Source organism: Phytophthora cinnamomi (genome assembly GCF_018691715.1).
Source record: "Phytophthora cinnamomi strain GKB4 chromosome Unknown Contig61, whole genome shotgun sequence".
NCBI classification, from domain to species: domain Eukaryota; phylum Oomycota; class Peronosporomycetes; order Peronosporales; family Peronosporaceae; genus Phytophthora; species Phytophthora cinnamomi.
The window spans coordinates 301,486-327,731 of record NW_027150994.1 but is presented as its reverse complement, the minus strand read 5'-3'; the positions used below and the strand labels follow the sequence as shown (position 1 = coordinate 327,731).

At 54.6% G+C, this 26,246-nt stretch overlaps 6 protein-coding genes across 9 annotated transcripts in view; 3 read left to right on the top strand and 3 right to left on the bottom strand.

Annotated features, from left to right (window-relative positions):
• Positions 1–2,409: 2,409 nt before the first annotated feature.
• On the top strand, positions 2,410–3,531 carry IUM83_17561 (BAG domain; the record flags this gene model as incomplete). Its single annotated transcript, XM_067942517.1, has 1 exon — positions 2,410–3,531. One exon carries the CDS (start codon positions 2,410–2,412, stop codon positions 3,529–3,531), a length of 1,122 nt encoding a protein of 373 aa, XP_067787315.1.
• Positions 3,532–6,047: 2,516 nt separating this feature from the next.
• IUM83_17558 (BAG domain) lies at positions 6,048–12,237 on the bottom strand (the record flags this gene model as incomplete). Its single annotated transcript, XM_067942511.1, has 3 exons — positions 6,048–6,860; positions 11,934–12,089; positions 12,184–12,237. 3 exons carry the CDS (start codon positions 12,235–12,237, stop codon positions 6,048–6,050), a joined length of 1,023 nt encoding a protein of 340 aa, XP_067787407.1.
• IUM83_17560 lies at positions 7,163–9,328 on the top strand (the record flags this gene model as incomplete). 3 transcript variants are annotated; one of them, XM_067942516.1, is made up of 2 exons in its annotated part: positions 7,163–8,028; positions 8,210–8,366. In XM_067942516.1, 2 exons carry the CDS (start codon positions 7,163–7,165, stop codon positions 8,364–8,366), a joined length of 1,023 nt encoding a protein of 340 aa, XP_067787338.1. The 3 variants fall into 3 exon arrangements, with proteins under 3 accessions (XP_067787338.1, XP_067787340.1, XP_067787339.1); XM_067942515.1 differs by having other exon boundaries at positions 7,649–8,028; XM_067942514.1 differs by having other exon boundaries at positions 7,163–9,328.
• IUM83_17559 lies at positions 9,550–11,717 on the top strand (the record flags this gene model as incomplete). 2 transcript variants are annotated; one of them, XM_067942513.1, is made up of 5 exons in its annotated part: positions 9,550–9,853; positions 10,291–10,313; positions 10,552–10,947; positions 11,267–11,306; positions 11,410–11,717. In XM_067942513.1, the coding sequence occupies 5 exons, from the start codon at positions 9,550–9,552 to the stop codon at positions 11,715–11,717; spliced, it is 1,071 nt and encodes a 356-aa protein (XP_067787389.1). The 2 variants fall into 2 exon arrangements, with proteins under 2 accessions (XP_067787389.1, XP_067787388.1); XM_067942512.1 differs by lacking the exon at positions 9,550–9,853 and having other exon boundaries at positions 10,038–10,313; positions 10,552–11,142; positions 11,226–11,717.
• A 2,250-nt stretch (positions 12,238–14,487) lies between the features above and the next one.
• IUM83_17557 (uncharacterized protein) lies at positions 14,488–15,069 on the bottom strand (the record flags this gene model as incomplete). The annotated part of the gene is made up of 1 exon (XM_067942510.1): positions 14,488–15,069. The coding sequence occupies one exon, from the start codon at positions 15,067–15,069 to the stop codon at positions 14,488–14,490; it is 582 nt and encodes a 193-aa protein (XP_067787409.1).
• Positions 15,070–15,380: 311 nt separating this feature from the next.
• The window catches only part of IUM83_17556 (Replication protein A 70 kDa DNA-binding subunit), a gene marked incomplete at both ends in the record, with an annotated part of 33,727 nt that continues 22,861 nt past the window's right edge, over positions 15,381–26,246 (bottom strand). The window contains 4 exons of the mRNA XM_067942509.1: positions 15,381–15,794; positions 15,870–16,187; positions 16,251–16,746; positions 19,597–19,980. Of these exons, the coding sequence (XP_067787320.1) occupies positions 15,381–15,794; positions 15,870–16,187; positions 16,251–16,746; positions 19,597–19,980 (1,612 nt within the window). The remainder of the gene's footprint in view (positions 15,795–15,869; positions 16,188–16,250; positions 16,747–19,596; positions 19,981–26,246) is intronic.

Genomic DNA, 26,246 nt, shown 5'->3' with positions numbered 1-26,246 from the left:
TGCGAATATTTGCGATCACGAGCAACACGCACAACACTTTAGAGCATACATAATCGGTGAACAGGTTTCTCCTTCACAAGAAGGTTTTCCTGACTAGCCAAGTACAGTCGCAAAGCAAATATCTGCGACCACGAGCAATACGTACAACACTTTAGAGCATACATAATCGGTGAACAGGTTTTCTCCTTCACAAGAAAGGTTCCTGATTAGCCCACCATAGTTCAAACTAAATGACCAAACATTTAGCACGACAACTTTTGGCATATCACCCTACAGGCGAAATAAGAGATTTAAGCCACCAGAACCCACACACCAGGCTTGAGGCTTGCTCTAGTGGGGATGCCTGTGGTTATCCGACCCATTTCGGGACCGGGTTCTGATACCCCTCATTACACTATGGGGCATTTTTCGGCAATTGCGGCCACCAGCCCACCCAACTATCCTACACCGGGGTGCGAGTTGGCAGGGCGGACCACTCCACGGAGTGGCTGCTCGTCCAAGATATTGCCTATCTCCGGCCTCCGTGGAAAGTCCCGCACTCGGCGGGGATCGATCCCGGTACCTCCCGGTCTCCGCGTCAGGGTTTGACCACTGGCCCACGGGGATCGGTCCTACAGGCGAAATAAGCCACACGGGGTAGAAGATCACCACCGGTGAAGGCACAAATTGCCCACGCCGAGTGCTAAGGTCATAATAATTATGCCTAAACTTATGCAAGCTGCAACCCAGCAAGCAACGCACGTTCCTCGATGTGGGAGGCTGTTAAAGTTGAGCATCTCCGACGTGCTGATGGTTTGCAGGAGAACATGGGACTCGCTCATAGGGATGTCCCGTACAATGTAGACCACTTATTTAGTTGCAGAATAAGGGGATTATCTCCCCCGCCAGGGACCACCAGTCCTCACTCCGTCTTTTGACTGCTAATACACAAGCACCTCCGGGCACCCTTCCTCCTCCAAGACCTCTTCCTTCGGCACCTTCACGCTGTCCTCCGCTGTTATATTCCTCTGCTATTCCTTCCTCTAACATGTCCGATCCAAAACCTTAACAACTCTGAAGCCGATCCAGTACGTGATGAAGGACAGCAACCCGTTCACTATTCTGCATTGAGGGCGGAGCGCGAGCTGCCCAACGACCCGTCGACAGGGTAAGGCGTGCGATGAGGCGAGCCCCGACGTATTTGTCAGCTCACTAACGAACTTATACTGCTGAATTCCTGCGCGACATGGCGGCGCTCGGCCTCACGCTGACGACGCCCGCCGAATTTTACGCATAGATCGTCTGCAACTGCGGTGCAAGATCAACTTGACCCATGTCCTGCCGTTTTGACAAGCATCGACGTCGCGCGCGTCACGAAACCTTGTTCATTGCATACCCTTCTCAATCCCAGCCAGCGATTTGATCCACTCTCACAGGCCCCAACCCCTTGTTCGGCGGTCACCACAAACCGCAGCACGTTTTCCTGCTTGCCGAGCGTGTTGCTGTACCGCACAGAAACCGGGTGCACAGGGCGTGGCTGCACTCCAGTCCTGACCCGTGCGTGCCATTGCATCGTCACGATGCACGCGCCAATGAAGGACATACGTCACACCCGCCCGCCGCCTCCGGCGTCCAATGATACGGCCGGTGCCAACCAGCTACATGTATACATGTACAAGCAACCTGCAGCCTCGCTCCTTGCATGAAGAGCTCGGTGCACACCACCACAACGATGACGAGCCTTTGACACGCTACCGAGTTCGTGTGACTCATGAAATGTAGCCATGCCATCTGATGGCTTGGACAACAAGGCATTGGTGTCCCCATTGAAGAGACCCAAGCGACGTTGCTAAAACGCAAAGAAGGCGTACCTGTATAATACACGCGTTCGTCGGTCGTGCAATTGATGATGTGTGGGACGCACACTCTGAGTCATGCATCTATATACTACCGTCGTAGATTTTGTCAGCATCGAGTTACTGCTACGGATCCACCACTGCTCGTCGTTGCTCGTCGTTGCCATGAGGGGGACAGTGTCGCAGCAATGCAGTCCCGAGTGAGCGTTCAGCTTACGTTGCCTGGCAGCGCTGGGCAGTGCCTGCCGAGTCCGAGCGCTGCCGTTGGATACTCTCTGTGTCTCGTGTTCATAGCCGCGGCGCAGATGATTGCGTTCCGCGCCAACCGTCTCACTGCGAGCGGTCCACTTGCTTCCAGTATGCTCTGGAACCTTCGCGACTCGGCATCTCGAACGTCCCAGATCCGTCACACGTCGCAGGTTTTCCAGCTCGTTGACCACTTCAACATCTCTCACAATTGAATTGGCCACGTGACAACCAAGTCAACAACAGCAGCAACAACAACCACTACCAGTAACCAGTAACCCCCTACTGAGCCCCACCACCACAGCTACAGCAACTGCAACAGACAGCGATGGAGGCCCAGACAAACCACGAGAAGAGCCGCTTGGACGCTATCGAGCGCAAGGTCCGAGACGTGCAGGACAAGCTGAACTCGCGACTCCCCGCCCAGTTCCGACACGTGGCTGCCCTGGTGTGCGGCGCCAAGTGGCGGGTGCAGGCGCTCAGGCCGCAGGACGCCGCTGCTGCCGTCAAGAAGACGCGCCTGGAGCTCGGCGCCTTCGACTACCGCGTGAAGGAGCAGCTCACGCGCTGCCTGCTGGAGCTGGACGACGTGCTGAGCCACGGCGACGTCGACGTCCGGAGCGCGCGCAAGGCGCTGGTGCTGTTCGTGCAACAACTGCTGCCCCAGGCCGACGCCTTCAAGGAGCGCAGCACCAAGCTCAAACAGTTCGGAGAGGCCGTTCTGGCTGGCTTTGCGGACCAGGCGCCGTCGACGCCCAGCGACAGCGGCTCCGAGTCCGACGACATGCACGTGAAGTCGCTGTTCCAGGAGAGTGACGAGGAGGAGGAGGCCAGTGCATCGGAGGCTGAAGTAGAGGGAGAGGTTGAGCAGGAAGATGAAGACGAAGAGATGGTGAAGGCTGCAGACGTCGAGGAAGACGAGTCCATGGAGCCCGAGGCTGAGGTTGACGAAGAGGCTGACGACGAAGCGGAAGACGACGACGAAGAAGAAGAGCGGGAAATTGCACCGCCTCACAAGTCGCCGCGCATACAGCCCAGTGGCGACCGGCAGTCCCTAGAGATCGACGTCAGTTCGCTGCCTGAGTGGCGGCCGTACTACCAACTGCAGCGTCGACAGGACGGCATCTACCTCATCGCGCACCTCAACCGCATCGACCCGCGCAACGTGCGCGTGCAGTGGAACGAGCACAACGGCGTGCTTCGGGTGAACGGCTTCCGGCTACCCACGCAGAAGGACATCTTGATGTCGCGCCTCAGCGGAGCCCCGACGTTCGGCCGCTTCGAGATCGTCGAGCAGTTCCCGCGGCACATGCTCGACATGGAGGAGGCCACGCAGCAGATTTTCGAGGACGGCACACTGCAGATTCGCATGCCGTTCCACGTAGTGCGGCGGCCGCTTCGGTACCGTCCAGCGTCACTCTTCCAGCCGCAGGATTGCTTCGTCTGGTAAGGCAACGAAGCAGGTAGCAGATCAGCTTGCACGATAGCATAGGTTCTTCACACTCAAATACGAATATATTACGATTTACGCTTATGAATGGATGGAGTCGACGACATTTCGCAGGCCAAGAACAAGCTCAATGTAGAGATAAGGATCCGACAGAACCCGATCAGCTATCACATTTAGCCGAACTCAGTAACACGTATATCATCTTGATCCCAGCTAGGCATCGTAGGCGAAACTCACGCCTCCATTCGTCATGAAGACGAAACCAGCAAATGCGCATCAAGTTTTCTAGGGCTCACCCACTTGAACGAAGTTGGACCAGTGTAAAGGTCTATTGTCCTCAAAACCAAACTACTAAACTGCACACCATATTTCTTAGCCGTGAAGAGCTGCAGTCGGCGCGGCCATTGTGCTGCAGTATTTGTGAGCCTTTCACTTTGACAGCCGCGCAAATGTCACCCTCGATACACTCCATGTGCCTTACTAATTTCTGTATGATACAGAATAATTCCTTGTTCTACGAGGGTTAACATGAGAAACTCATATGCAGCAAGAATCTGTGAATCTGTGTGACAATCTTGTGATCGCACTTAATCGAGTGGTGTGCGACTTTTGAAGCTAAAGCCCTTGGAGTCCAAGGGCTCCAAGTTGGACACCATGCCTGCGCGCTGATTCGCACGCTGAAGGCCTTAGCCAGGTGCATACAGCCAAATACGGCGTCATAGGCCAGAGGAATGTGTAGATGTATGGGTATATCGTCGGTGCTTACATAATTGAAGTAGTTGAAGCTACCGAAATCGGTTACCCCAGCAACCAGAACGCAACGAGCATGATAGATGTCATGGTCATCCCACTAGCGATACCACGACGGACTTCCCCTTGCAACTTAAAATATATCTTTTACGAACGCACGCTTTTTATCATAACCTTTGGCTTAAAATGTTTCAGCATGTAGCATTGGTGTCGTGGCGTGAATTAGTTTGCATTCCTTCTTGCGAATAGCAAGTTGCGATCACAGGACTTTTCCACCAGTAGGAAGTCAGAGATACTACCGAAATACCGTTGTAAGATGATGAGATTCAAGACAAAACTCATAGAAGCAACCGTTGTGTCCAGCAGGCGTACAAGATGCGTCAAAATATGGGGACAAGGCTTCCTATCAGCGACGCCACGCCAAAACCATGTCAACGACGCAGGAATCAGCCCCACTGGTTGAATGACCTTAATGAAATCCGAGAAAACCGTTGCAGATCACGCCAAGGCATGGTTAGTAGTAAACCAGTACATACGCAAGCAAATGTAGACTCAAGTGCCCATTCAAAACCGTGTTATTTACACTGTAGTGTCGTTCGGTGCATGTAATAGAAGACGTACATGCAGTCCTACTTCGGAATATTGCGATGTGGTGCAGTTTAGCGACACCGACTGGGCGCTGATGCAGCTGGTTTATAGTCCTCGCTTTAAACTCCTGCAGATAACGTACACAGTGGCCGCTAACCACCCACCTTCCTTCTGCAGCTGTGGTGGAGCCTCCACCACCGTGGAGGTAGCCACGTACAACGAGACGCTGTCCGTGGTCCCGAACTTGGGGGGAGGGAGAGGGGGGGGGTGTCTCCGCCACGCGTGGTCTCATTCCCTCTCGCGGTAGATATCTTGCTGCCCCCCCCACACACACACACACCACCACCACCACCACCACCACCACCACCGCCACGACGACGACGACATTTATGTTGCGTCTGTAATACTGGGTGGTATTGAGTTTCGTGTATTACGGTATCTCTCTGACGCCAACAAATTCGTGAGAACTGGATTGTCGCTCAGAATAACAGTGGTTGTATCGAAAATTCGTGTGCGCACAAACGCACAAGAAACGCAAAAGTTTCCATACAAAATGGATGTCAGACGCCAACGAATTCAAGATAATCGTATATATAGCTGGAGTTGCAGGAAAATGATATCGTCTGGGAGCAGGCGTCTGCGCAGGCGTCTCCGGGGTATCCATGGGAGCGCCTGTGGTTAAGCACGGTGTCGGAGCTGGTGTTTCAGTCGAGGCTCCAGTAGCAGGAACCGGAGTCACGACCGGCACCGGCGTCTCCACCGCGGTCGTGGGAGCAGGCGTCGGTGCAGGCGTCTCCGGCGTGGTCTGGTTCGGCGTGTCGGTCGAGCCTCCAGTCGCGGAGGACAATAGACCTTTACACTGGTCCAACTTCGTTCAAGTGGGTGAGCCCTAGAAAACTTGATGCGCATTTGCTGGTTTCGTCTTCATGACGAATGGAGGCGTGAGTTTCGCCCACGATGCCTAGCTGGGATCAAGATGATATACGTGTTACTGAGTTCGGCTAAATGTGATAGCTGATCGGGTTCTGTCGGATCCTTATCTCTACATTGAGCTTGTTCTTGGCCTGCGAAATGTCGTCGACTCCATCCATTCATAAGCGTAAATCGTAATATATTCGTATTTGAGTGTGAAGAACCTATGCTATCGTGCAAGCTGATCTGCTACCTGCTTCGTTGCCTTACCAGACGAAGCAATCCTGCGGCTGGAAGAGTGACGCTGGACGGTACCGAAGCGGCCGCCGCACTACGTGGAACGGCATGCGAATCTGCAGTGTGCCGTCCTCGAAAATCTGCTGCGTGGCCTCCTCCATGTCGAGCATGTGCCGCGGGAACTGCTCGACGATCTCGAAGCGGCCGAACGTCGGGGCTCCGCTGAGGCGCGACATCAAGATGTCCTTCTGCGTGGGTAGCCGGAAGCCGTTCACCCGAAGCACGCCGTTGTGCTCGTTCCACTGCACGCGCACGTTGCGCGGGTCGATGCGGTTGAGGTGCGCGATGAGGTAGATGCCGTCCTGTCGACGCTGCAGTTGGTAGTACGGCCGCCACTCAGGCAGCGAACTGACGTCGATCTCTAGGGACTGCCGGTCGCCACTGGGCTGTATGCGCGGCGACTTGTGAGGCGGTGCAATTTCCCGCTCTTCTTCTTCGTCGTCGTCTTCCGCTTCGTCGTCAGCCTCTTCATCAACCTCAGCCTCGGGCTCCATGGACTCGTCTTCCTCGACGTCTGCAGCCTTCACCATCTCTTCGTCTTCATCTTCCTGCTCAACCTCTCCCTCTACTTCAGCCTCCGATGCACTGGCCTCCTCCTCCTCGTCACTCTCCTGGAACAGCGACTTCACGTGCATGTCGTCGGACTCGGAGCCGCTGTCGCTGGGCGTCGACGGCGCCTGGTCCGCAAAGCCAGCCAGAACGGCCTTTCCGAACTGTTTGAGCTTGGTGCTGCGCTCCTTGAAGGCGTCGGCCTGGGGCAGCAGTTGTTGCACGAACAGCACCTGTTGGAACTCGCAGTCGTTGCGTGCGATGGTACGGGCGGTTGCGGGCGGTTGCGGGCGTGAGTGGTCGCAGCCACAGTGGTTACCAAGGGTTGCAGGGCGGCGCGGTGGTTGCGAGGCGCGGCTCTCTGCACAGGAGTAGGAAACAGGTTAGATAATGCATCAGTTCTTCATTTCCCAGCTCCAGCTCACATACCGTGATTTAACAGGTTTTGATCCCAATGGGCCCCGACACTTCCTCAAGCCCGCCCGAACCCGCCGACATCGTCCCAGACACTCAAGTTAGAAGACTGAGCACGACGATGGACCCGTTCGAGCTGTTCGAGGAGGCGCGCTCGCTCTCGGGCGCGTACGACGCTCACGCAAGGAGCGGTCGGGACTCTGACGCGAGCTCGGAGCGCATGGACCGAATTGAAGGGCTCCTCGAGGGGATGGCGGCGAAGTTTGCAGCGCAGCAGCTGCAGATGCAGACCCAGCTGCAGCAAGTGACAGAGGCGCAGCGTGCGCAGAAGGCACCACGGTCAAGTGGGCACAGGCTCTTTGCAACATCCTCCGAGCACGGGTCGGGCACCTTCGGCGACTACATGAAGACGCGCGACCGGAGCATGCGAATGGGCTCGCTGGACGAGTCCGAGGGAGCGAGGCCAGCACCAACACGGCTGCCGCATGCCGCACAAGAGCCGGAGTCGTTCCGAGCGCCGCAGCAGAACCCGCTGCCGCACGGAGCTGCTCCCGCGGCGCAGCAGCAGTACGTGCAGTTCGTCCCGCCGCAGAACTTCGGCCTGAAGATGCCGAAGATGAAGGACCTGGACTGGCCGGGGTTTCCGAAGTTCTCCGGCAAGGAGATTTACGCAGGGGTCGGTGCAGACTTCCTCGCGTGGGGCAAGAAGTTCGTGCAGCGCCTGGTGGCGGCGCAGTTGATGAGCGGCGGGGACTGGCCCGACGACTTCAAGATACTGGCATTGAACAACAAGTTGGAGGGGCCGGCGCTGGCCTTCTTCGACAAGATGCTGCCGAAGTGGGTGGCGGAGTCGAACACGGTGGAGCATGTCATGGACAGGATGCTGGGCTTCTACTCGACGAAGGTGCCGGTGTCGAAGGCGATGGACCTCATGTCCGAGACGAAGCCGAGCAACAAGACCTGGACGGAGCACTTCCAGTACCTAGTGTACGTGGCTGAGCGGGCAGGCTGCCCGGACCAGTTCGTGCTGCAGTGCCTCTGCGACTCAGCACCGGAACACGTGAAGAGGGCGATGCTGACTCGCCTGGACTCCAGTCGGGTTGACTACATCCAGCATGCATGGGAGCTCGTCGCGTTTGCGGCGGAGTATGAGATAAGCTCCGGCAAGACCCATGCTCGCAGTGGCGTGTCACGCAGTGGCCGCGGTGGTTTTGGTGGTCGAGGTGGCCACGGTGGCCAAGGTGGCCGAGGACAAGGATTCGTCGGACGTGTTGATGCCGGCGGAGATCGCGCGTGCTGGGGCTGTGGCAAGGAAGGCCACATGAAGCGCGACTGCCCTGGTGAAAAGACTCCGAAGGGCGGGAAGGTGACGCTCGCTGTGAGCAGTGCATGTACGACCCGTGGGCTGGCAGACGATGGCGTGTGGATCTTGGACAGTGGATCGAGTGTTCACCTGGTGAACGACGAGAGTCTACTGCGCGATACTGTGGACTACGTTGACTCGTGGAGCACCGCCAACGGAGGCGTGCTTAGTGTGACGAAGCGAGGGACGGTGGAGCTGCGCACCGTGGTGGACGGCAGCGAGAGCCGCGTCGACTTGACGAACGTGTACTACAGCAAGGGAGTGATTAATAACATCATCAGCTACGGCTTGCTTGAGGAAAAGAGGGTGTACCTTACAAGGCTGAACAAGAGGAGCTACGTCATGCGTGAGTCGGACGAACGGCGCATCTTTGAGGTGCGACGCGCCAACGGTGTACTACTGGTAGAAACTCTCGGTGGGTGTGGCAAGCAGGAGCGCGTGAATGCAGTGATGGCAGCGGTCGAGAGCGGCGGCATCAGCGCCGATGCGGTGACCGAGTGCACGCTACTCGAGCTGCACAATCGCCTTGGCCATCTCGCGTTCGACACGCTGGAGCGCATGGCGGACGCTCCGGGTTCGGGCGTCAAGCTGACCAGTCGAGTCAGGCTGAACTGCCTCACTTGTGCACAAGGCAAGCAGCACAAGGTGAATCAATCCAAGAAGGACACGGGCCAGAACGCCCCGGTGGACAAGATCGGCGGTGTCATATGCAGTGACATCAAGGGGCCGATGACCCCGAGAGACAGGCACGGAAACCGCTACATGATCAACTTCGTGGACCACAGCTCAAACTACGTGAGAGCGTTCCTAGCTAAGAACAAGGTTGAGGCCACAAAGAAGTTCGAGCACTTCCTGGTCTTCTTTGAGAAGGAGTACAATTGCCGCATACACGTGCTGCGCACCGACGGCGGGGCGAGTACATGAACGTCGAGGAATTCTGTCGGGCGACCGGCGTGCGTCGGCAGGTGAGTGAAGCCAACAACCAGGCCTCGAACGGTAAGGCGGAGCGGATGCACAGGACAATCCTGAACATGGCCTGCTGCATGCTATTCGCGAGCGGGCTGCCGTTGAAGTTCTGGGGGTACGCGGTCGAGTACGCCGCGTACGTGCTCAACCGCAGCGCGTGCAGCGCCAACACCAGAAGGATGTCGCCCATTGAGGTTCTGACGGGCAAGTGCCCGGACATGGCGGGCATCGTGACCTTCGGCAGTCCGTGCACGGTGTACCGAGACCCAGGCAAGAAGGCCTGGCAGCCAAGGGCCGAGGTGGGCATGATCGTCGGCAAGAACGACGAGACCAAGGGCTTCAAGGTGTACATCCCCAAGGACATGGTCGTGGTGACGACCCAGCACATCGAGAACGTCGAGACGCTCGACAGCAAACAGAATGTGCAGCTGCAGGCGCAGCTGAAGAGGGAGGATCCCGAGCTGTGGCGCTCGATCGAGGAGCGTGAGGAGGCCACGCAGCAGAAGGAGAAGGTCCCCAAAAGAAGAAGAAGCAGGCCAAGGGCAAGAAGAAGAAGAAGGCACACGGCACGGATGGCGTCGGTGAAGACGCTGAAGGTGACCAAGGGTCAGAAGGAGCTGGGGAGCAGCTCGCCCCAATAGCGGCCAGCGCTGCTCCAGCAGCGAGAATGCAGACGCGGCACATGGGCGCCAAGCACGTGCCGGTCCAAGTGGTGCATGCCGTCGTGACGCCCGACCCGAGGAACTATCGAGAGGCGATACGGGACGCGCGTGCGAACAAGTGGAAGGAGGCTATTAAGGTTGAATTCGAGGCGCTCGAGAGCAACAACACCTGGGAGGTGGTAGCGAGGCCTCGGAACAGCAAACTGCTGCACACGAAGTGGGTCTTTAAGACCAAGACGCATGCTGACGGCACGGTAGAGCGTTACAAGGGCAGGCTTGTGGTATGCGGAAATGAACAGGAGTATGGGATCGATTACATCGTGACTTTTCGGCCGTGTTGGACTTGACCACCGGCAAGTTGATCTTGTGATGGCGCACGTCTGGGAAGTGCCGGCGCGCCACGGTGATGTGCCAAGTGCCTACGTCAAGGCTGACAAGGAGGAAGGGTTGGAGATCTACCTCTACATTCCGGACGGGATGGAGATCCCCGACGAGTTGCTCGCTCTGCTTGGGGTAAAGCACAAGGGCCAACTTGCGTTGCGTTTGATCAAGAGTCTGTACGGCCTTAAGCAGGCTGGCCGGTTGTGGAACAGGCTTCTTCACAAGATCCTGGTGAAGCTCGGGTTCTGCCAGTGCTACACGGACGGTTGTCTGTATTACAAGCGCGACGCGGGTGGTGTGACGCTTGTTGGCGTCTACGTCGACGACCTGCTGGTCACGGGTACAAGCAACGCTCGCGTGGACGCGTTCTTCGAGGACATGGCTGTGCTGGAGCTCAAAGACTTGGGAGTCGTCTCGAAGTTCCTGGGCATCGGGTTCGAGTACGACAAGGACAAGGGATGGCTGCTCGAGCAGCGCCAAGCGATCCTGGGGATGCTGGACAAGTTCGGGTTGAGCGAGGCGTCGGCAGTGCGGGTGCCTATTGGTGGCGAGCACGAGAGTGATGTCGATGGAGAGCTACTACCGAATGACGGGGCAGGTAGCCCTCAGAGGCCGACGGTGCAGACCTTCCAGTCCTTGGTCGGCAGTCTGTTGTGGGTCGCCCGGTGCACTAGGCCGGACATTGCCTACGCTGTGCATCGGGTGACGAGGCGCACGCACGAGCCTCGCGTAAGTGATTGGCGACTAGCTAAGAAGATTGCGCGCTACTTGAAAGGGACGGTGGACACTAAGTTCGCCATGCACGCGCCCAGGGAAGCATGAGCGAGGACACTATTGTGGTGGAAGGGTACAGCGACGCCGACTTCGCCGGCGACCGCGTGGACCGCAAGTCGGTGAGCGGCGGTGTGCTGATGGTCTGTGGCATGGTGGTCGGATGGATCTGCAAGAAGCAGAGCAGCGTGGCCTTGTCGACCATGGAGGCGGAGTTCGTGGCAGCTTCGCAGGTGACGGCCGAAATGTTAGGCATCGTCGAGCTGCTGAGTGAGATAGGGATCAAGGTGGAGGTACCGTACAAGTTGCACGTGGACAACCAAGCGGCCATCAAGCAGATAGAAGGCGAAGACACGTCCGGGCGCGCGAAACACATCGATATAAGGCTGAAGTTTATCAAGGACTTGTCCAGGAACAAGGGTCTGAACGTCAGCTACTGCGAGTCGAAGTTGATGCGCGCGGACATCTTGACGAAGACCCTGCCGGCACCGAGGCTCGAGGAACTTCGGGTGCTCGTCATGCTCACGACGTGACCGCGCGAGAAGGAGTGTTGGAACTCGCAGTCGTTGCGTGCGATGGTACGGGCGGTTGCGGGCGTGAGTGGTCGCAGCCACAGTGGTTACCAAGGGTTGCAGGGCGGCGCGGTGGTTGCGAGGCGCGGCTCTCTGCACAGGAGTAGGAAACAGGTTAGATAATGCATCAGTTCTTCATTTCCCAGCTCCAGCTCACTTACCGTGATTTAACAGCACCAGCGCCTTGCGCGCGCTCCGGACGTCGACGTCGCCGTGGCTCAGCACGTCGTCCAGCTCCAGCAGGCAGCGCGTGAGCTGCTCCGCCTGCTCCTTCACGCGGTAGTCGAAGGCACCGAGCTCCAGGCGCGTCTTCTTGACGGCAGCAGCGGCGTCCTGCGACCCGCCACTTGGCGCCGCACACCAGGGCAGCCACGTGTCGGAACTGGGCGGGGAGTCGCGAGTTCAGCTTGTCCTGCACGTCTCGGACCTTGCGCTCGATAGCGTCCAAGCGGCTCTTCTCGTGGTTTGTCTGGGCCTCCATCGCTGTCTGTTGCAGTTGCTGTAGCTGTGGTGGTGGGGCTCAGTAGGGGGTTACTGGTTACTGGTAGTGGTTGTTGTTGCTGCTGTTGTTGACTTGGTTGTCACGTGGCCAATTCAATTGTGAGAGACGTTGAAGTGGTCGAACGGTTGGAAAACCTGCGACGTGTGACGGATCTGGGACGTTCGAGATGCCGAGTCGCGAAGGTTCCAGAGCATACTGGAAGCAAGTGGACCGCTCGCAGTGAGACGGTTGGCGCGGAACGCAATCATCTGCGCCGCGGCTATGAACACGAGACACAGAGAGTATCCAACGGCAGCGCTCGGACTCGGCAGGCACTGCCCAGCGCTGCCAGGCAACGTAAGCTGAACGCTCGCTCGGGACTGCATTGCTGCGACACTGTCCCCCTCATGGCAACGACGAGCAACGACGAGCAGTGGTGGATCCGTAGCAGTAACTCGATGCTGACAAAATCTACGACGGTAGTATATAGATGCATGACTCAGAGTGTGCGTCCCACACATCATCAATTGCACGGCCGACGAACGCGTGTATTATACAGGTACGCCTTCTTTGCGTTTTAGCAACGTCGCTTGGGTCTCTTCAATGGGGACACCAATGCCTTGTTGTCCAAGCCATCAGATGGCATGGCTACATTTCATGAGTCACACGAACTCGGTAGCGTGTCAAAGGCTCGTCATCGTTGTGGTGGTGTGCACCGAGCTCTTCATGCAAGGAGCGAGGCTGCAGGTTGCTTGTACATGTATACATGTAGCTGGTTGGCACCGGCCGTATCATTGGACGCCGGAGGCGGCGGGCGGGTGTGACGTATGTCCTTCATTGGCGCGTGCATCGTGACGATGCAATGGCACGCACGGGTCAGGACTGGAGTGCAGCAACGCCCTGTGCACCCGGTTTCTGTGCGGTACAGCAACACGCTCGGCAAGCAGGAAAACGTGCTGCGGTTTGTGGTGACCGCCGAACAAGGGGTTGGGGCCTGTGAGAGTGGATCAAATCGCTGGCTGGGATTAACCCTTTCACTACCAGAGATTTCTTACGGGTCTCCTTGGACCTATGGCTCTAGCAAATCAATTCAACGCACAGGGAAAAAAACGACCAATCAAAAACACCAATTTTTACACGTGGCGACGCTGGTTTACTTCACGGTACTTCCAATCAAAAGTTTGAGAGGTCAAGCTACATGCCGTCGCGCCCTGGTCAGTGTCGCTACAACGGCAATGGTCTACGGAAGTAGGAGCCGTTTGGGGTGGACATCACGGCAAGCCCACTGAGGATGCTGACCTCCGAGCGGCGGTGTCGCAGCCCGCGCGCTCTCAGCTCAGCGTCATTTCGTTATAGCATTACCTCAAGTATGCGTGCTTAGCCGAGCACCCCATGTAGTATCAGTTTCCAATCTACATCCGCCAACCGCTCGCACTCCTGCACATGAAATCCTGTGTAATATTCACATTGGCTTGCTATGACGCTATCACTGTAAGCTCATCTAGTTTGGTTAGGATTCTGTAGCGTTGCCTGATGTATGAATTTGAATATTAGCTGGTATACATTCGAACCTGCTCCGCACCCTTCCAGGCCAGGGTCCGTGTCGGTCTCCCAGTCTCACGTGTCGTCGTCGGCTACATTGAACAACGCATCTAAGTCCTTTTGGCCACGAAGTGGAGGCGGGGCTGCTAGCTAGACGAGAAAACAACTATGGCAGGTCACACGAACTGTTTGTGGCTCCTGCGGTAATGCATTTTACAGGTCCATGGAGACCTGTTAGGTTGTACAGTGCTTTGCCGTCGTCTCGTAGCTTTTAGTTTTGTCCAATCGCATCTTGCGATTAGACCTCTCATGGGTCCCTATGGACCTATAAATCACTCCATCTGGCTGGTAGTCAAAGGGTTAAGAAGGGTATGCAATGAACAAGGTTTCGTGACGCGCGCGACGTCGATGCTTGTCAAAACGGCATGGCTACATCAGGGTCCAGTTGATCTTGCACCGCAGTTGCAGACGATTTATGCGTAAAATTCGGCGGGCGTCGTCAGCGTGAGGCCGAGCGCCGCCATGTCGCGCAGGGATTCAGCAGTATAAGTTCGTTAGTGAGCTGACAAATACGTCGGGGCTCGCCTCATCGCACGCCTTACCTTGTCAACGGGTTGTTGGGCAGCTCGCGCTCCGCCCTCAATGCAGAATAGTGAACGGGTTGCTGTCCTTCATCACGTACTGGATCGGCTTCAGAGTCTCCTTCGCTCACTCCAGGGCGGCGTCCAGCACATTCGTGACGATGCTGTAGCCGTGCGAGCCGGTCAGGCAGTGCTCAGGCCAGACCGCGAGGGAGAACTTGCCGCTGGCTTCCAACGACTCCGTGTACTCCAGTACGTAGCCGTGCAGACTGGCGTCGCGCGGCTTCCAGACGCCGTCCGAGATGTTATGCAAGTAGATGGTTGTGCATGGCTCAGGTGAGTCGCCCGTGGCGTTCTGCCAGAAGGTGCCGTGCGCGATGTGATACCGCTGGTGCGAGTCCATTGTGAGCACGACTTGGTCCAGTTCAGACGTGTGGTTAGCGATGAAGGCAGCGATCCGAGGCGCATCATCATTGGCGATGGCAATGGGGAGCGATCTCTCGGGGCGAAAACTGACTTGCTGGTCAATAACAAGGATGCCCAGGCCACCTTCGCTGATTTTGTTGGCCAAACAGGCGGAAGAGTCCACGTCGTTTTCGTCGTAGGCGCTGTAGTTGTTGTGCGGGGTGCCGGTGTACACGGTGCTTGCTGAGGGAGCCGTCAGAGCGGCAATGCACGACATGAAGCAGGCGAGTTTGGCATGGGTCATCTTGAGTTCGAGTTGATTGGCACGCGGATTGGCGCTGGAGCTGGCAAGTTCGAAAGTGCGACTTGAACGGCAATGTGCAGCTAGCAAAATGCACCTTGCTGATCGCGCTAACTCGTCGTACTTGACCTGCGTTGTGCAGAATGAAGATGCGCAGAGCGCTGCCAACGAGGGCGTGGTAGTGATGTCGTGCGCGTGTTCAATGTCGTCCTCACGTGGACTCTCGGTCTCAATCGAAAGTGCCCTACAAAAGACATTTGGTGGATATTCGTTTATAAAACTCAATACTACTATTAAGGCACGGTTATCCTTCGCTACTGAGGAACAAAGAGGCCTGCCACACCCAGGAATGCGTCCTGCATACATTGCAGGTAGCAGCGCGTCATTCTCCCGATATGCTGCATCAGTACCTCTATCTTTTCGGTGGACTGAGTGCCTGCCTTCTTCACTTCCAGCTTGTAGTAGGTTTGAACCACAGAGGAGTGTGTAGGGTCCATCGGTGCTGCAGACACGACAGTCCAGAATTTGTCCTTAAATTCGAGTCCTTCGCCCGGCACAAGCCAATTAATCGCTCCGACCAAGATGTGTCGGCCACCTTCCGAGTATTTGCGGTATATGCTGGCCGCCTCAAGCCACACAAGCGCGCTTACCGAGTCCTGAATGATATGTGACGTGGTGAATTGCCGTTCTTGAGTAACATCGCAGTCGTCGATGGATGTCACTCGAGTCTAAATAGTTTACAGCGAAGAAACATTTAACGCACGAAACACGACCGCATAGCATAACGTTTGCAGTAGACGTACCAAATTGAAGGCCTTGTTGTTGTCAGTTGCGTCCGCCTTCGTGACATAGCCCCACAAAATGTCTCCAGCTTCGTGCACAGTGCAAGCCAGCGGAGTGACCGATGTTGTTTCAAAGTAGCGTGTTCCGTTTTCATGAAGTCTGGTCTGGCTACGAAGCAAAACAGAGGGATTGCTGTTGGTAGTTGGAACCACCGTGTTCGCCCCGAGATACATCATGCCCAGGTCGCTCGACAACTCGTCCAACAATGACCTGGAGAAGTCGACACGAAGAAATGGGCGGTCCTGTGTTGGTTGCATGTGCTTGAGAAAATCGAGGTCCTGCACAAGAAATAGTAGCGTCAGCATTATCACCGTCAACAAAATCCTGGGGGCAAATCTTACGTAGAGCGCGTCTTCTTGTTCAAACTGCCTACGAACCGCTTGAAAACACTTGAACTGCTGCTGCAACATCTGTTTGAGCGTTTGGTTTGTGCGCTGGGCGAGCGCTCGTGCTTCGCAGTGAGCGATAGCGCGCTTGCGCCACTTGAACTTCTTATCTCGTACGTCGGGATCCTTCGAGGTTGGGAACACCTCATTGCTGGCGGAGAACGACTGCACCATAAGATTGAGTTGGTCCCGTAGCTGTAGCTCTTCCAAGCGTAGTTCTTGGAGCTCAGCTTTCCTACGGCGCTGTAGTTCCGTCGAATAAGGCAGCCCACTTCCTTTCGCTTTGCGCTCCTTTTGCAGGGGTTTCTTCTTTTGCCCCGGTAGATGGGCATCTTTCTCGGTGACGTCCTGCCGATTTTCAGTCACTTGACTCGACGCAGCTTCGTCCGCATTGTCGAGGAAACTTAAAAGCAGAGATATGTCGCCAAAGTCCAGGTCTGCCATCGTGAAACTATTTCCAGGAATGACAAATATGGATCATTACCTGGTGACTCGCCCGCATTTTTTGAGGACCGATTACGTCCGAAAGCAGGAGCTTTTGCGCCAGTAAGCAGACGTTGATGCTATCATCTTTGTTGAGCAATCTCAGCTCTATTGTACCGGCCAATAAAGTTTGTACCGGGATTTGTAACATGAGCGGTTTCTGGGTCATAACTTTATCAATATTTGTCGACCGAAACCACTACCGCCCACAAAATGACCCCACGATTCTTGTCGTTCTACCATACTACATTTCATCGCAAACGCGTTTGTCTAGCGACGTATAGTTCCCGGACAATATTGCCAGCAAATCCAGCCTTCAATGCATCACCAATACCTGTATTTTATTTACAGTACCGTATTTGTCGGATCGAGTGAGACATACGCCTCGAGTGAAGCCAGGCAAGTTGCGATGTAAGCCGTGGATCTGCCTCTTGCGAGTGCTACTAACTGTGCGTACATACGGCTCGCTGCTGCTGGCGGTATCATCTTCACTTTCTGATCCGGGTATCCTTGGCGCGCAGCTCGTTGAACCCAAGATATTCTTGCGGCCAGCGCGCCCCATTTAGCCATTTAGCGGCGAGCGATTGCGAACGACCCGCCTGGCAAGCCCGCAGGACGACGGTGGCGTCAAGAATAGACTCGACTCCAGTGAAGCCGAGCCATCAACAACGTAGGGGTGACACACCATCCGATGCGCTTAAAACCTCTATAAAATAATGGATGCAGATCAAAATATGTATTATGAAGTTACTCGGGAACCCTCCGCCCGTTTTTTTATTGGCTCGCACAGCATGTTGCGGAGGGGGGGAGCAAGTGCGTCTTGAATATACCATTCACGTAGCGAGGGCCCACCGGAATATGGTTTGCCTGTCTGAAGCCGCTAATGATGGTGTCACTACCCACCGTTTCCCACGCCTTACCAATAATGTGAGACAGCAGCACACGTCACTCGCTGGTGTTCCTAGCAAAATCGTGATCCATGTGCCACTCACGATACAGGTACCTACAAAAAAAATTTCCTCAGTAATTTTGCACAGCGTAATTCGCATGTACAGTAATTGCAACTGTATGTTGGTCGTGTTGTTATGCGGGAGGGGTACCATTGGCGGGGAAATCGTTGCCGAACTAAAAATCCAAGTAAGGTTTTATTTTTGACTTGGTTTCAAGCAATATTTTTTGGCTCACTCGATCCGACAAATACGGTAATAACGCAATACTATATTATTATAACCCTTCGCAGTCAAAGGCTACATTGCCTACAGTAATTAGTATGGGCTAGAAATTAGTCTGTCTTTAAAATTAGCCCGGGCCAGATTAATTCATGTGCTACAGAAACCACAGGACGTTCATATTTATTTAATAGTTTGGGCACAAATATTCATAATAATTGTGACCAATTATTTGTCTGGCTCGTCTTGTAGAAGTGGTTTGGTTCCTGCCCATCCATTCCCATGATCTGGGAACCCAGTGGGTTCGAGCCCCGCACCTGATGATTATCCGACACAGATGCTGAGGGGAGCAATCAAAGATGAAACCGGCCCTCGGGGATGCAACGACCGCTACGAAGGGGAAGAAAGTGGTCCGCTGAGAGAATATGTACGGTGTAGCTACGATGATGTGTTCAGCCTCATACGGTACCAGTACATGTACTAATTGTACACCATTTCCCGAGCTACGGTATTTGCAATTTTTCCCAACCAAAGTGAAAGGGGGATGAGCTGACGAAAAAAAATATGGCAGGTCAAGACAAAAAAAGACATTTCCCAGTTTGGCCAATTTTGCCTCCAAGCAAAGTGAAAGGCGCAAACGTTTAGCGCCAAAACGACCACAGAGCAGTGGTTGGGGAGCAGCCACGCTGACCAGAAAACTGCGCACAACGGGAACAGGCTGGTACTGTACTACTACGACTGGGCGCATACAGCCCCATTCTGAATACCATCGAGGAGTGCACGGCGCACCGGCACGGCGCACCGGCTGGCCATAGTGAAGGAGGCAGTGGCGCAGGCGGTGCCAGCATGCGCCCACCACCTCGTTTGGTGGCTCGAGCGTCATGCGGTCAAAGCGTTCACCTGGGAGAGGACATAAAGTTAGGCAAATTTCACTTTGGTTGGAACGCGTGATGGGCAAATGTCCAGATGGTGGGAAAAAGTGACTTCTTCTTAACGTAAAACCTTATTTTAGGTTTTTCTCTAAAAACCTCGATTTCACTTTGGTTGGGAAAAATTGAAACTAACTTGGGAAATGGTGTAGAATAGGTGGGAGAGGGGAGGTCTATCCAGTGGACCTGGAAACGCGAGCAGCAAACGCATCAACAGAATCATATTCTGAGACCACGGGAAATAAAAAGTTACGTATCCACCATATGGAGTTTTCGAGATTATCACGTTTAACGTTGACCAATCGAAATTCGTACATAACCGGATATAAAAATTAAAAGCTAAAAACACTTGTAGACAGCGAAAACAACTCTACATAAATTTCTTTTTACACGGGATTTCCGACAATATACAATAAGTTAAAATTGAAAAAATATTGAGGTCACACTCCCGAAATAAAATCCGAGAATTCGGGGATCCGGAAATGGAGATTCTTTTGACCGATGTGACTTCACGAGTTCTACACCTTTTCAACTTCAAAGTGGCAAACTCCAAGTTCAAAACGTCAAAATGTAAGTTCAAAACGTCGAAATGTAAGTTCAAAATGACACAAAATAAAAAAGAGCCGACGCCACACTTTATATTGCGTTACCTATTGGCCTACAGGCATGTCCTTCAGCTGTATAGCATCTGCATGGAATTTGATGGTATGCAGCGCGCACCTGTGGCAGAGACCCGGGGTAATAGCTTCTTTCAATAGCAGGTCCGCCGCCAGCAGCAAGTACTGCTCCCGGTACTCCTTGATGGTGCGATGCGGAGGGACTTCGAGGATAGCTCGGCGGTGGCGGGCCAAATATCGCTTGACCATCGCCTTGAAGGTCGAGAAGCAATTCTCGATCGGGTTTAACATGGGCGAGTATGGCCCTAGGCGCAGCAGCTTGGCCTCCGAGAACGCATCCTCCTTAAAGACGTCTTCGACGTTGGCATGACAGGGGGCGTTTTCCGCAACAATAACGACGTCATTAAGCGGGGTCGTGAGGGAGATGTGACGAAGAAGGCGCCGCATGAACTCATTGCATTTATCGGAGATGAACGAGCCGAAGCGCCTGTGGTGTAGCAGACGTGCCAAAATCGTTAGTTCCCCACTCCCACACCAACAACACCTACGATCGTCGAGCGTAGGCTTGTCGGGTGATCCGAAGATCGCCCAGTCCGTTTACAGCGGTGTAGTGGCTCCTTCCCAGACACCTGCCAAGCCCTTCCAGGAGCCGTGCCACGAGCCCACAGCACGCTCCCCTTACTTCGTCCACCTCTTCTTCTCCTTCTTCTCCTTCTCCTCCTTGAACCCGTGCCCTCCACCAAAGGATGGACGGCGGCTTTCGCCTTGACGGGCCGTCGGTGCAAAGCCGCACCGACCTTAATTCGCTGGTGGGCCGAAAACCCGCGCTCGTACGTTCGACGGGCTCCTTGCCCTGGGGGCAGATGTCCAGAAACCACCACCACACACACACACACACACACACACACACACACACACACACACACACACACACACACACACACTCGCTTCTTGGACTTGCCGGGTGGCCGAGATCACTTCCGTCACTTCGGTAAGCCGATCTCAGCGGTGGGCATGATCTAGTCCTACGGGGACGGTCGTACCTCGAAGAGTCGCCGCGGTCGGACTGGTTCTGGTCACCGAATTAAGTGCCTTGATGTAGGCTCAGAGATCGCTTCACCGCACAGGCTTAGCTCGCCGACGTTGGAACATCGGCGAAATACTTGACCTTCGGCTGTAGGCAGCCTCGACAACGGGCGAGAAATCACTTCACCACACGCCTCTCTGAGTACGTGAGGCCGTTGTCAGAGATGCACGCAATCACATGAATGTTGGAGCCCTTGCTTACCGTGTTCTTGTCGACCGCGCGCTTGCCTTTTAGGCTCCGGCCGCGGCGACGAGAACACCACAGGTTGAAGTTAGACTCAGCAACATAGAAAATAGTCTTACCTGCAGCCTTGTAGCCCAGGAGTGTAGTGGATCTACTTTGGCTCACTACTATAGCTTACACGTCGCGCCACGTGTATGAGGAAGCGTAGGAGTTTATTAATAATTTGAATTAATTATACTTGAGTCCACAAGTATAATATAAATCAAATAAAACACCAAGTAGCTAGTGTAAGATAAAATGAGAACTCTATTGTTTGTAAATTGATCTTCCTCTAAAATCTGCTAAAAACGGTTTATCATCTATGAAAGGGGTTGGCAGCGGCTGGCTGTCAGAGCCCCGCCAATATGCACGTCTCTAATTGGTAGAAAGATGCTGCTTTCTACCAATAGGATCTTTGGGTATGTGTGGACCACTCATTGTGGTGGCCCACTTCAATATATCCATTGGTGTGACTTACACCAAGGTGAGGAAGTATCAAAAACCTTTAACAGATATTTATCTGTTAAACGATAAGTGACAATTGTCATGCACAAGTGACAGTTGTCACGTGTGACCGCTGTCATGCACAAGTGACTGTTGTCAATTGTGTGTGTAACCCCGTTACACCATCCCCTAGTTAAGCTTAGACGTGTCGGTTTCGACACGTCAATTAATATTGACTGCTCGTCAATCGTTTGTGCTGGGGGTTTCCGTGCTCATCCGCAATGAGCACGACCAAGCTGAAGACTGCCATTGAAACAGAAGGTAAGCTCTCTGTTGCTGAGTACCATGCGCGGCAGGGCAATGTGGCGATGCGGGCTCCAAAATCAGGGGATAACCTCGCGGCTAGACCTCGATCTCAGACCACTCAACTCCGAGTCTGAGATCAGATTTCAGATCCCAAGCTGGGTGAGGCGTGTGTTCCTCACTCTTGCAATCCCTTGACTTGGTTCTTCCTAAGGCTACGCTATGGGCCCAGGCTTGCGTCGGCCACACCAGCTGCCTCCGAATTCGACAGTTCCCAGATACCCCCAGACGAAGCTTGCTCCTTGCTTGGAAGGCCCTTGTACGCACGTGCTGAGTCCGATGTGCCCCTTTTTCTTGAATATAAACACGTTCACACCACACACACTTAGTCCACTTCTCTTCTCAGGCCCTTGGACTCTCGGCCTTAACAGCCTCCTCCTTGCTCAGCGACTCCGGCTTCGAGTCGCTTCCAGTCTCGACACTTCCTCCGGCGGCTCAGACTGAGAGCCGCACAACGGTCTTCACCCGCCCCTCAGACCAGAGTGGCCCCGAGAGATGGCTCGGTTTGAGCCTGCCTTGATCCAGGGTTCTCGCTCTGCACCCTGGGACTTCCGCGCACCACGCCTTGATGTAGGCGACACAGCGAAGCTGGGAACCACTATCCCAGACTATTCGCGCCACACGGATACCACTAGCAACCCCAGAAACCAGGTGTTGCTCTGCCGAAACCTCAGAGCGGAGCGCCTTCCGCCCGAAAATATAAAGTACCGCCAGGAAACCAGCCAACCAGCAAGAAAACCCGGCAAAACCAATGTCCCGCGTGTGGAGATACAACAACGAAGGCAAACCGGGCCGAAACACGAAAAGGCTTGTTTGTTGAACTTGAATTTATTTGGAGTCAGCTGAGCTTGACCGTAGAACACTCGTAGCGACTCCACTTGACCTTGCGTGCGCCGCCGGGGGCAGGGACTTGGTCCCTGTGAAGCAACACGCCCGTTGGCGCAAGACGAACTCCGCAGCTTGCGGTCTTCGGGGCAAAACAGACACTGATTATTATCACGCACATGCACATACAAAGGGCCTATCAAGTAAGGGTGCAAACATCTCCTGGGTACACCTTGAACAAGGGTGAGACACCCACTAAGCTACTCGCTTGGCGGCGCCCGTGAATGCGCGTCGCTGCCTTGGCGCCCTTCCATTGGCCTGTCTGGGTCAGTCATCACTTGATTACACTGATTACACCTGGGTGCAAATCAGTGATATCCTGATTACGCCAGGATCTTGTGGCCGGGATTGGGCGGACTTGGTCTGTCATCACCTGATTAGACTGATTACTCTGGGTACAAATCACGTGTAATCCGGATGACGCCAAGATCCTGTGGCTCCCGTTGGCTCAAATCCATAGGCGACTGGTCAGGCCGAATCTTGTGTGCCTGACACCAGGGGCCGAAAAGCCACAACGAGGCGACCCTTCAGAGCGACCTTCCAAGCGGCAACCGCCAACTTCAAAGAGCAACTACCGCAGCTCCCAGACCGGCAATGTAGCCATCGCTTGTGTACCCACTTCATATGCGAGACCACGAAGTCGCACTTCAGGCCTTGCAGGCACACCGTAGGCTCTTAGTCACGTCCTAGGTTCGGGGCATCAGCTGTCTTTCACCAGTTTCCACTTAACCTCACGAACATCGTGCATCCAGACACCAACTTGCGCCCACAATCACCGTGTCTCAGTTTTGGCGCGAGTCGAGGGACTGCCGGGCTGAAAACCTGAGCTGGGAGCTAAAATACGATGTTGATTCCATATCCCGGCTGTCCAACCGATTTGACATGTCTCAATTATGGCTCGAATTCGGGGGCTCTGAGGCTGGGAATCTGAGCTGGGGGCAAAATTACGATGTTGATTCCATATCTCAGCTGTGGCACCCCAGAGCCGAGATAAAATCAGACGCCGCACACTACGCCCTCTTCACAGACCCCAGACTGCACATCTCAGGATCTGGTCCACAGGCAAACCCCAGACCGAACTCCACGAACTCCAAATCACAAAGTCTCAGACTTTTGCCATCACTCCCAGGTCTCAGAACCCCGGGTATTCCAAACTGCTAGGTCACCAATCTGAGACCTGGGGTCTGACACTTAAGCAACCATGGGGCTTCAATTCACAGATCCAGAAGGCCAGGGCTCAACTCTCCGCCCAGAGTCCGACTCAAGGCCTGGAACCTCAGATCTGCGGCCTCTAGAGCGAATCTCAGACCTCAGGCCACAGACCGAATCAAATCTCAGACCTGGGGGTCTGGTGTCGCTGCAACTCGACGTTCGCAGAGCTCAGTTTCCAGATGTAGCCAGCACAACTTGAAGTATGTACAAAAACCAGACTTGGGTCAAGAAATATCCACGTTTCAAGTGACATGTTGCCGGTACGTGATAGGGTTTGGGCTTCTGACTGATGGGTCCTGGCCTAGAATGGGCTCGAACCTCGTCACAGGAAGGTGCGCCGCTACCACGGGGACAGACAACGCAGTGTCTGTGTACGATTCTTCGATGTCAACCGCGTCTGTGCGTCGGCATCTCTAAGCGAATTTATGTTGTTTACTGTGGTCGGGTAAGCAAGCGCCAAAGCACTTCGAGGCCTTCTCGAAGCGAGGCAAGTATTAGCAACTCCACGCTGTTGCGATGAAGGCTGGTGTCCGTGCGTCGTGCGCACTGTCCGTCCAGGTGGCGGTGCGTATTAGCAACGGCGACCACAACAGGTATACTATATCTATACCTGAAAGCTTCAATTATCTCCGTGCTAATTATCTAGCACGCGAGTCGTCAGGCGTTGTAGATTACTACAGCGCTCGCACTACCTTCTTGCTGGTAGTGCGTGTTGGGTTTCGTACTCCTTCACCATGTCCGGAACGTCTTCCATCAGGACGTTCCGTGGTTCTCACGTGTCGTGATGGGGAGGGAAACCTCTCCAGCGAATGCGAAAACAATCCGGACCTCGGATTGTTTTCCTATGATCAAAAATTCGCTGGACGATCCAGCGAATTTCTCCGCGTGCGTCTCGCAGCGGTGGCGGAGGTGGTGGAAACACGCCCCGATGGTCAACGTCGTGCTGACCTTCATCTCGTGTTGCTCCACGACCAGGTGACGGTCGTGGAGTACCTTCAGAGCGCGGCGGTTGCCGCTCTGTACCTTCGTGTCCCGGCTGTGGAGGTCTCCCAGATCGCCTTGAACGTGCCGGTCGGGCTGTAGGCCCGACTGTATTAACAGGCTCCAGCGCGTAGTCGCGCGGGAGAGGAGGGTTTCCCCTGCCGAGTCTGTCTTGTAGTGGGTCTAACTTGACTCACTACTTTTGCTTACACGTTGCGCGACGTGTATGAGGAAGCGTAAGTACTTAGTAATTACTTAATTTAATTATATTTGAATACACAAATATAAGTTAAATAAGATATGATTCCAAGTGACTTAGATTAGGTAGAATAAGAACTGTATTGTTTGTAAATTGGTCTTCCTCTAAAATCTGCTAAAAACTGTTTATCATCTATGAAAGGGGTTGACAGCGGCTGACTGTCAGAGCCCCGCTAATATGCATGTCTCTGATTGGTAGAAAGATGCTGCTTTCTACCAATAGGATCTTTGGGTATGTGTGGACCACTCATTGTGGTGGCCCACTTCAATGTATCCATTGGTGTGTCTTACACCAAGGTGAGGAAGTATCCAAAACTTTTAACAGATATCCTATCTGTTAAATTCACAAGTGGCTTGCAACCACTTGTACGTGTAACCCCGTTACACCATCCCCCCCTTAAGGTTAAACGCGCGGGGTCTCCGCACGTCAATCTTCGGAATTGACCATTCGTCAATTCTCCGCGTTTGGAGAAGAAATCCGCGCTCATTCAACGATGAGCGCGGTTCAGAAGAAGACCTCGAAGTCGGTGGGGAGTCATCTCCCCATCGACGACTACTTCGAACGCCAGAAGGCGAAGCATGGCGACGTCGTCGACTTCGACGACGTCGCGAGGAGGATATGGAGGGCGAGGAGGACTCGCCCTCAAAGCGCAAAGACTCAGTGTCTAGCGAATCGCTCGACCCTCATGCCAAGAACATTCGCCCGCGTGAAGGGGACGAATCGGACGCTTCGAGTTCGAAGCGTTCGCGAACTGAGAGTGATACCCCACTCGCTTCCGCTGGGGCTCTCAATTCTCCGCGTTCTCCGCGCGCTGCAACTGCAGCGAGTGATTCCAAAGCTCAAGGCTCTCCGCGCACTGGGCCTGCAGCGCGCAATCCGTGGATGCCGTCCGCGTCCGAGATCTCGGACCGGTATGGGAATTCGGTACCTCCGAATGAGGTGCCGCTGTACGTATGCAGCGCCATCAAAGATGACGCTGTGACTGCCGAGCTGCACTTTGATGCGGAAACGCATCAAAGGCGCGATTACTACATCGGACTCTTTCATGAGCTCCGATGGTTTCAAAGCAAGAAGACATCTTCTCGCAGCAAAGTGCCCGAGTGGCAGGCACTTTGTCAAAGTTGGAACGCCTTTGTTGAAAACTTCAACAAGAGGCCGAGTGCTTACCGTGATCGGATTAAGCAAGCGCGTGATCGCTTCGAGACGTACTCGAAGCGTGGAAAGTTGGAGCAACTCCACGTTGCTGCGGAGGAGGCGAATGTGCCGTGCGCTGTACCCGAGGGCTTTCAGTGCACGAAGT